The sequence below is a fragment of the Sitophilus oryzae genome, unplaced genomic scaffold, assembly GCF_002938485.1.
Source record: "Sitophilus oryzae breed Bouriz unplaced genomic scaffold, Soryzae_2.0 scaffold_460_pilon_pilon, whole genome shotgun sequence".
Taxonomy (NCBI): Eukaryota; Metazoa; Arthropoda; class Insecta; order Coleoptera; family Curculionidae; genus Sitophilus; species Sitophilus oryzae.
The window spans coordinates 496,284-507,479 of NW_022147041.1; the positions used below are offsets into that span (position 1 = coordinate 496,284).

At 33.3% G+C, this 11,196-nt stretch overlaps 1 protein-coding gene across 1 annotated transcript; it reads right to left on the bottom strand.

Moving 5' to 3' along the window:
- Positions 1 to 894: 894 nt before the first annotated feature.
- LOC115885857 lies at positions 895 to 5,929 on the bottom strand (the record flags this gene model as incomplete). Its single annotated transcript, XM_030904880.1, is given in 4 exon segments — positions 895 to 912; positions 1,113 to 1,367; positions 3,804 to 4,016; positions 5,730 to 5,929. Coding segments are annotated over 3 exon segments (459 nt in total).
- Positions 5,930 to 11,196: the final 5,267 nt, after the last annotated feature.

Here is an 11,196-nt window from a genome sequence, read left to right on the forward strand (position 1 = left end):
TGCATTCGACTTTGTTTCTCAACCTCCAGCCTTACTGAAGGGTTCGTTGAGGAGACAGTATCCGTTGAGGAGACCCGTGACAATCCGAAATTGTTTTTACTTAAATCAATGGAAATCTATGATTTTTTTCTCCTCGGTCCGTTAAAAGTGTCTCAGGAACCTTGTTTTAATAAGTGTCTTAGTCCGGTTGGAGGACACCCATTTCAGGTTACGTATTGAGTCTTCCAGGTTCTTCATTTCTTCTTTAAGTTGGTTTCAACATTGGGAAGCAATTTTGGTCGGTTCTGGTCCAGTTAGTTGGAGTGTTGCTCCTTTTCTATGCTAGATTATTGGCTTTTTCATTGCCTTCAACCTTGGTGAGCAGAGCACGCTAGAGTGAGGACTTTATTTCTTTACTAATTTGTTGACATTCTCTAGCCTTCTTTGACAAACTTCGGATTGATGGTTACCTTACTGAGTTGGTCGCGTTTAGTGCTGTTTGACTATCGGATAGGATGGCCATTACCTGTTTTCGATAGTTCCTATCGTTAGATAAATTGTACGCATCATTTCTGAGCGAAAAGATCCTGGGTAAGAAGCCTATTTGGTTCGGAGTATTTTATATATTTCTTGACCCAAATACTCATAAGCCTGTCCCTGCTTTTGCTTTGGCATCAGTATACCAAGTTAATGTACGGTCTTTGACAATGGCTGGAGTCAAGCGTTGCTATCCTTCCAAATCCTTTTTATTACTCAGTTACGTTACATAAGGGTGTTTCTGTCTCAAAAGTTGTAAATGCTTGTGGGGAGGTTGGAGAAGTAGATTACAGGGTTAATAATACAGGGTAATTGCAAGTGGGCACGGGGCCTCCGAGTGAGACATCAAGCAACCTACTTGCCTTACCTACTTACCTACTACCTATGTACAAATATCTACAATTATAAAATGTACTATGATTAACATAATAACATAAGATCTTTTTGCACAGTTATAATAATGGTATGTGACTAGGGAACGCTTAATTCGAAAACTGATTGTTAATCAGAATAGATAACAGATTTACAATTTAGCTTGTTCTGATTAAAGAGGTTGCATTACAATTTTCTGGAAAACATTTATTGGATATACTTACATTACTCGGCCCTAACAGCGGCGTTTCCGAACTTATAGACCCGTCTTGCAATATCTGATCGTCCCGTATAGGTCTAGTCATATACGCCGGCATATGTGGATGGTGCAACGTCTGAAAACCGCCAGGATGCGGCATTCCTTGCGGACCGATCCTCTTCATATCGAGCTGCGCGTATACCGTCGGCTCCTGTCTTCGGATGACGTTCATAGCGACGGATGGCGGATGCTGGCTGTAAATGACGTGGGGCGGCTGCATCTGTTGGTTCGTTATAGACAGTTCAGCGTATGTTATTTCGGCAGGGCTCTGGAAAGGAGTTAGTAGTGTGTTCTAATGTTAGTAGGTTAGACGGTCAGATAGAGTTTGTTAATAGACTAACTACTATAAAATAACTGCCACTAATATAAAAATTACATTCATGCATCTTAGTAGGACAAATAACTAGAATAAAAGAGTTAGAGCATCGGATTTGCATGGTTGTAACAACTTGGGATCTACTTGTACACTGACGAAGGGATTTGGTATACTAGGTAGTGTTATTGTTTCATTTTAATCATCATCTGATGAAAATGCTGTTATGGACACATAATCACTCAGGTATAAAGGGTGTCCCAGACTGAGCGTGAATTAGAAGTCCCTAGAGAACTACAATATCCAGATCGGAGATTTTCTGCACATCTATCGATTAAAAATATTTTCAATATGGCGGCACTTCCGGAAATACCGGAAATCGACAGTAACATTCTTATTTTAAATGAGTAGGTACCCCCATTTTTTATTTCATATTTAAATTCTCTATCAAATTTAATAAACTTTTCTGTCTGACAATCTGTCAACAATTCTGTCAACACTCTATACCTAACATTAACTGTTTTTGAGAATAAAAATATTTAAAATTTTTGGAGCAAAAAAAACTGCCTGTCAAAAAAAATGTATGGCCTAAACGACAAATTTAATTATTTACCGATTACCACAGCCACTGTAATATAAAGAGGTGACATGTGGCTATTTATTTCAAAAATTAAATTGCTTAAGTGTAATATAGTATTGGTCGTAGCTGTCATGGAATCGAGAGATTAATAAATTATCATATTATAGTAAAGGCCACGAATGTTTGGGAGTGATTTATCGCTTGATGAAGTTAGAATCGACACGCGCGCTATCATTTTTACATTAAAAACGTAAATTTTTACCGCAGACGTAGGTTTTTAAATGCCCGGTCTAATCATCTGCCTGCGCTCCTCCTACTTATTCTAAAATGTTAGCGTGATTGACAAAGACGATACTATATCGCGTTTCTTTGATTGATTCGTTTTTGTGCGTCAGTCCATTGGTGTGCTTGCAGTGCGACCACTGGGGCATTCCATTTTATATTTATAACCAAATATATGTTTTGACAAGACTTTGACAGTTAAAACAACAAATTACAACAGATTATGTATTGATTATTATATGATTTGAAACACCACGGCACTGGAATTAAGTTTTATGTGACCTTGAACAGATTAGTTCACATGGTAGCGACCGATGAATCACTCCCAAACATTCGTGGCGTTTACAATATCATAAATCATTTTTTTTAAATGAAAACCCACGTATTTTTATTTCACTAGTGAAAAGGTTTTTTATTCGGTACTTTTTGATTCTAAAGGTTCCTTTACCTAAAATAAATGTTTTTTAAGTTATTTAATAGGTATTTAGTTTTAAAGCGTATATTTTACTGGGTTTTTTTCTGGTTTTTAACCAGAAAAATAGCCTAACGTTAAACGTCAAGCGATGTAAAACTTTATCTGGCCATATCATATTGCCATTAGATATCACTAAAATACGAGATATATTTTTATAAATACACTTTATAAAGTTTTAGCAGCAGTAGGTATTTATAATAAACAAAATTCAAATAATTAGTTTTTTGACAGAAGGAAATAGAATGTCCGATGGTTTGACACTTAATGTCAAAGAAAGCTAGATAAAATCAAGAAAAATTTACGCTTTAAAACTAAATCTTAAATGATTTAAAAACGATTTATTTTAGGTATAAGCACGTGGATAATCAAAAAGTAACGAATTGAAAAACCTTTTTAGTAGTGAAATAAAAAAAGTGGTCCTTTAATTCTCTTAATTCCATGCCTGCTTCGGGCAGTATTATATGATATTCAAACAATTTATTTTTTGGAATAGGGAGCGTCTTCTCTTTATGTCACAGTGGCTGTGGTAATCACTAAATTTTACGTTTAGGCTATTCGGGTATTTCCGGAGGAGCCACCATATTTAAAATATTTTTAATCGATAGATCTCATTGTGAAACAATGATGTGCAAAAAATCTTCGATCTTGATCTTATAGTTCTCTACAAACATCTAATGCACGCTCAGCCTGAGACATCCTGTATATGTATAACTAAATATATTTTTGAGCGTGTTGCATATTTTCTACTTCATATATCGTCCAGGGTAAAAATTAAGATTGATTTCATGGCGTCCATTATTCGACGTTACGCATACGATGATGCTTATTGTTTGAATTTAAAGCATTCGATTTGTTAGGAGTTACAATAATCACATAAGCATATTTTTAATTTAACGGTTAGTATAGAAAATAAATTAAAGAAAATATCATGGAATATTTATTAGTTAATCTAATACATATAATATAATATAATCTAATTAATATTAGAATCATTAAATGTACTTACGGATTTGCCGTAGCTACCGTTTTTGGTTTGGCTATTTGGGCTTTGCATTCTACTATAGATTCTCATAGAAGGGGTGTTGTTCAGTCTCTCAAAAGCTCTTTCTTCATCTTGATATTCGTCATCGGCATTATTCTGAGGTATTATATCCGGATTTTTCTCTTCCAGGCTGTCTACACTGTCATTCATATCTTTGTTTAAAGGCTCTGTGCTTGCCTAAAAAAATATTTAATAAAAATTTCTATTTTATTAAAAAATAATTTTTCAAGAGGTATAAGAAACCTAAATAATAAAATTCATTATAATCAATAAACATATTATGTTTTTATTGGTAGACTTTCTGTTTTCTTTCAGTATTGCAAGTTGGTGTAACAATAATTGGGGAAGAACAAAAAAAAATCAAATAAAAAGAAAATTCTGGAAAATGCGTCTTACAAAAAATGTATTTTTTATAAATTTGCAATAACCATATTTTAAATTCGGAATATTTCCTTTATAAAACTGCATATCGTTTTAAAGACAACAATATATAAAATATACAAAACACAGTTACTGGTAAATAGACGATGATAAGACCCATGTTTACTTGTGGAGCAGTTGTTTAGTACACAAAACTAAAGCAACGTACAGCAAGGCAAAACCTGTGCAAAGTGCAGAGACTGGCATGCATCTGCATCACATGAGTCAAGAGAACCTGCCCAACACATCAGCAATAGATGTTATTCTAGACCGAATAATACTGCACACTGTTATATGCCGCTGTGACAATGATGACCATTTACAGCAACAGTACTGGGAGAATTGCTAGATTTTAGCTTGGAACACCTTCAAAAGGAAAATTCCACTCCTCCAGCTTCCAGTGGATGACATGCAAAGAATGGACAACTTTATGTACCTTAGTATTGAGCTACAAAAAAACTCAGAAGTTAAAAGGCTATACCATAAAATGGGATAGTGATGCTTACAAATCCAAAGCAGGAACAGGAATATTTGGGTCAACAAATAAATACTCCGAACCAATGGGCATCTGCCCCAGCATCCGTCAGGCAGAAATCTACGCTATTGAAAGATGACTACAACTTACCGTAGATGGGAACTATGGGAAACAAGAAATAACCATCTTCTCCGATAGTCAAGCAGCATTAAGAACGATCAACTCAGTTATGACCAATTCGAAGTTGATCAAAGCCTAGAGAGCTGAAAAAAATAGGCAAAGAAAATAAAGTTCTCCTACTGTAGGTGCCAAGTGGAAACCAACTTAAAGCAGGACTGGAGAACCTGGAAGAATCGATCCGTAACCTGAAATGGGAGTTTCCCAACGGTCTGAGACACTCGAAGAAATTTCTCAGGACTTACGACCGGGAAAAATCATAGCTTTTTCTTGATTTAAGTAAGAACAGTCTTCGGATTGTTACGGGGCTTTTAACAGGACATATTCATTGCACACTTCAGTAGATTGAAGCTAAGAAAATAATAAACTTTGGTACGACTGATATGGAAATTGGGGAACTAACCTCTATAAAACCGTATCAGATACTGGGCTGGGACTGTATGAGGACTCAAAAAGACAAACACAATAGGTGATATAAGGTTGCGGTGATTAACTTCCCCCTCCCATACAATCTGCAATCTAGTGGGAAATAACTCTATTAAGTAAAATGCTATTGAAAAATAACTCTATTTTATGAGTCAATTTTCTACCAAGATGCTTTAAAATTAATATAGAAAACAGATATATATTTTTGCTGGATTTATTCTTATTTTTGAAGATATTCTGCTATGTATATATTTCGAATAACCTAAATCAGTCAATGCTTGATAATTTATTGGGTGGAATCTATTACAAAACACTTTTAATAAAAATAACGTAAATTTAAGAAGTATTTTAGTCACACCTGAATTAAAATATAAAAGTGAATTTATAATTACCTTATCACTATTATTTCCCGCTACGCATCTTCTTCCAGCAGACGATAAGCCTCCATCATCGTAATCTTTGTCGTCCCTCTCCCCGCCTCCCCTTAATCTAATAACTACCACGATTATAATCGCCAGCAGTATTAGGGCGCCTACTACGCCTATTAGGGCTCCTAGAAGAGGAGTGATCTGTAGCAGGACCGGAGTTGTGGCTAAAAATAAATAAAACAATTAAATTAAATATTTACATTTTTATATAGCATGTTTTTAGTTTTTAGTTTTTACTACTATTTAGCATATTGTTAATGCTTAGTTTTACAGTCAATTAATATATCTATTTTAAGCTAGTTGCGTTGCTACTTGATTATTTTTTTAGAAATTTGGATGCAAGATAAAGAAAGTATTTCTATGTATATTATTAGTATTTTACATATATAATATATAAAATTATAAGTGTGACCAGTACCGACCGTATGATCGAAAAAGATATCTAGACGTCATTTACTAAAAATTGACATAAAACTTGTCAAAAATTAACACTAATTATAGAAAATGATATCATATGCGGAAATGCGTTGGTACACGGACGGATCCGAAGACAAAAAAGACCTGGCGCAAGAATTTACTGCAGCAGTCCAAAGACTGAGATCTACCACAGTCTTGGAAAACACACTGCAATTTTCCTAGCTATATGCTATTGAAACCTGTGTGCATCTACTGCTAGAACGGAAATACACTTGGAAAACAATAAGCATATTTTCGAATAGTCAAGCTGCGTTGAAAGCACTTGAGGCAACGAAAAGCACGTCTATGACGGTTCGACATTGTAGGAAACTACTCAATTTCTTAGAAGATAGGAACGAATTTAGAAGTGTCGCTAATATGGATACCGAGACATGTCGGCCTAGAGAGAAACGGACGTGCTGATTCCCCCACAAAAACAGGTGCAAGTTTGCCATTCGTGGGCCCAGAACCGACACTTAACGTTCCAAAAAACCTTGCAAGAGACTGGCTCTGTGAATGGATTAGAGGTGCAACGTTTCGGGACTGGAATGACAGTCCAGGAATGGAACATGCCAAAAAAATCCTAGCAGGGCCATCCAAACACAGAACAGGAAAACTCTTAGAGGCCGGCAGAAATGGAGCGCGTACGCTCACTGCAGTAGGTATACACGGGCCACTGCCGGCTGAGATCACAGCGACAGAGAATGTGACTGGTGGAAGACGCCGAATGCCGACTCTGTATTGAAGATGACGAAACAATGAAGCACGTTATGTGTACCTGTCTCGCTGGGAGCAGGACCAGGTTTGAGGTGTTTGGCAAAATCATGCTAGACCTGAGAGACATTTCACCCTCGGATATAACAGCCTACTATGTTAAAAGGTTGGGATTTGAGGGTGAACTTTAACAATCTTTTCTTCGCATAAAGAGTTTGTAGTACTGAGCCACAATAGGGCTATCGCGGCCGTAGTGGAGGGTTCCACTTGGAACTCACTCTTAGTAAATACAGTAAAATAAAATTGATAAAAAAACTTTCATTTCACTTCACTTTGATGCCAGCTAATTATTACACAAAACCTGAGTTTAAAGAGTAAGACCACTCATACCAGAATATACAAAAATACAATCTACCAAATTAGTTATTTTTATAACAAATTAAGGGTTATTAGTTAAGATTAATACTAAAACATGGCGAATTTTTAAGGACAAAAAATTAGACATCGAGAAACTGATAAATAAAACCAAAAATCACAACATTTATTATTATAACTAGTCAATTTTCCTTTTAATTACCGGGGTATAGATTGTTAGGATAATTAAATTATGACGAGAAATCGAAAAATTTTCGTTTGATAAATTTTTTGTTTAGAATTAATTCTCTTTTAAAGATTATTATTGTCTAACTTATTTCAATTTTATGTAAATATTTTCTTAAATAAAGTATTAGTCTGAACTTCATTATACCGGGTGTTTTTCAAAATGGCTCACCCCTATAACTTCTGTATACATTCAGACAAAAAAACGAGATTTGGTATGTTAGTATATGACATAAATCATTGATTGATTGATGTATTCACTTATTTTCGGTTCACTTCCTGTTTCATCAGAAATTTGTGTGCGTTTATTTGATAGAAATCGACATTCTAGATAGAATAACATATGGTAATCGCAAAACAATTTCCGATGCACGTGATCAACTTTGAGTGACAAGCGATGGCGACAGCGCTGCCAGATTGTGATGGAATCATAATTTAAAATTGACAAACAACATATTTATTATATCATTTTTAAAAGAGTTTTACGTTTTATTTTTAATTTAATAACTAATATTTTAGTGATTAATTGGTTTATTTGTTTTATAGCTTATTTTACTCATTACATATTGGCATAAACTAGTCCATTATGAAGATTATTATAAGCGTTATTATGGGTTATTTATTTATTGATGTACAGGGTGGGTCAAATTCGACGCTTTTAAATGGAAACACCCTTTTCTATAGGAGATAGACAAAAACTAATATCGGTGTCTGGAGCTCAATTTTTGACAAAAACATGATGGTGAAAACCGCATATCGATATCTGTTACCGTTTTGGAGTTACGGGGTGTTTTTCATAAATATGCATTTTTAATAAATCGCTGTAACTTTTTTGCTATGGAAAATTTTGTATTTTTATGAAAATATTTCCAAAGTACCTTTTTACGTAAAATTTAATGGTTGAAGTATAATTTTTTTAAAATTCATAATTTAAGTATTATCAACAGAAAATTTGATTTTTTATATGGGACACCCTGTATATTTTTAGTTTATTGAAAAGAATTTAAAATTACCTTTCCAAAAATATAACACACTTGATATTTTGCTCGATTCCTCTTCGATATATAGAGTATATAAAAATTTGCCCGCTTTAAATAAGTAGGCTTTGAACGCAAGGGCGTAGATAAGGGGGGGTACTGGGGGACAGTACCCCCCCCCTGACGCTTGACGAGATACGAGAATTGAAATAGTCATTGACTACGAAAGGATTTTTTTTAATTAAAATCCGACATAAGAACACTGTATGCTTTTAATTATGTTGATTTATCGTTTATAATATGTTCGACTAATTAAAAGCACACAAAGTGTTCTTAATGGCCAGGACAGATTAGTGGGGTTAACTCTAATCAATATCCATAAAGATATTGAAATAAATGTTGATACTGTTATTGATAGGTTTTCGAAACAGCGTACTAGAAAACTTGATTTTGTTTTGTAGTTTTATTTATATAATTTTATAGTTTTTTTTGATAGTTTAGAGTTTTTATAGTTTATAGAAAATTAATTAATAAACGTCGTTGTTTCATTTTGTTTATGTTATTTACAAATCTATATTTTATTTTTGTATTTATGTTTTATATCTTTTTGAAGACAAAAAAATCGCCGTCGTTTTAATTCGACAAAAAAATTCCGACGGTGATTTTTTTTGCGACTTAATCATAGTACCACCCCCATAGCATACACCTATCTACGCCCCTGTTTGAACGGCACCGGCTATAATGCAAAAAATTCAAGCTGTGCGCATAAATTAAAATGATAATATTTGTTATGAGAGATGCAGAATTTTATAACAATTTAAAATATATTTAACCAACATCAACACACTTAAACTGTATCTAATAACAATAAAAATAAATAGTAGACATGAGATTTTTTTGCTATAGGTGTTCGACATATCGACCGTCTTCTGTTAGCAGACAGGGCAGTTTTGAACATTTCTCGCAGAATCATTAACTCAGTAGGGGTGAAAGATACCCTCTCATAACTGCTAAGTATTTCTAATTCTTGTCTAGATTATACGGAATAAGGAACCTTTATTCTTCCGCAAATATATCCATAGGATTAGATCCATGGGCACTAAGTCAGGCGGCCTCGACGGCCAACGGTTGGGACCTTGGTTAGCTACTCAATTATTCTTGAAATTGTTTGCAAAAATTTGCTGATAACTTCAGCGTTCAGAGGCGGTGAGTCGTCTTGCTGGAAAAATATGTTTTCGAGTTCGATTAAGGGGATATCATCAATAAGGGGTCCAAAGCCTACTAGTTAAAAGTGGAGAACTTTTAAAAATTCTGTATTTCGAAGGGGATTGTAACAAAATATCAAGTGTGATATATTTTGGAAAGGTAATTTTAAATTCTTTACAGTTAATTAAAAATATAGTTTTTAAAATTCGAGAAAAATCAATTTTTCTTGACAACTCTTAAATTATTAATTTAAAAAAAATTATACTTAAGCCATTAAATTCTATGTAAAAGGTGCTATGGAAATGTTTTCGCGAAATACAAAATTTTCATAGCAAAAAAGTTACAACGATTTATTAAAAAATACACGACACAAGCACGTAACTCAGAAATATTAAAAGATATGATGTGGGATTTTCTCATCATCATTTTCAGAAAATTGAGCTCAGGTACCGATATTAGTTACCTAGATCTATCTCCTATAAAGAATCCGTTAAAAACGTTGAACCCCTGAAGTAATCGGCTTGATAGAGTAAAGTCCATTATCTCATTTTGTTTCGAGGTTTACAAAAAAATGTTTAATATAAAAAGTTATAGGAAGGTTAAGATACGCATTTTTCAAATTGTTATTAGGTATACAGGGTGCTTCAAAAAGTGTGGCGGATATAATATATATTTTTTAAATGCAACACCCTATTTTTATTTTATTTTTTAGATTCTGGGTAAAATTCCATAACTTTTTTATATATAATGTTATATACTTAAAATTAATAGTTTTTGTAATATTTAAATTTGTTTAAACAAATGGTAAATTGCAGTGTGATAAAAAATTGTCAGTGGTACCATTGTTTCTGAAGTTGCAATACCAAAATTTGGTATAAGAGTTTTATAAAGATGAAAAAAAGAATATATGTAAAGATATTTTAGTTAAATGCTACAGGGTGTTCAAAATATATTTATGAATTACTAAAACTAACTAAACTACTTAAAATTAAAAAATCTCAAATTTTTCAAATAGTACACCCTATATATTTTCATTTTTTCTGATAGATTTTGCAAAGCTCTTCAACTTTTATTAAGTATGTCATATACCTATTCTTAATAGTTTGCGATTTATTCCAATTTTTTCTATTTTTATACTAATTTTTAATACAATTACGCTATAACATCATAGTTGCCGTGACAAAACGAAAGTATTTACTACTCATCTTTAACAAATGTTTCACTAATTAATTGCAATAATTGTTATTATTAGTTAAAATTAATTAAATTTATTCAAATCAACTAAAATCGTAATCGTGAATTTCTTGGTGTATTTCTATATTATGAAAAGATAACACTTGGATTTTCCGTCGGGGCTAATAACCACAGATTAGGGTAATACCCTTGTAATACTAACTAGATTATCTAATTGTTGACGACTACCGATATAGGAATTTTTTTCGACATACAGTCATACAGTAAAGTTTTTTTTCTCACGT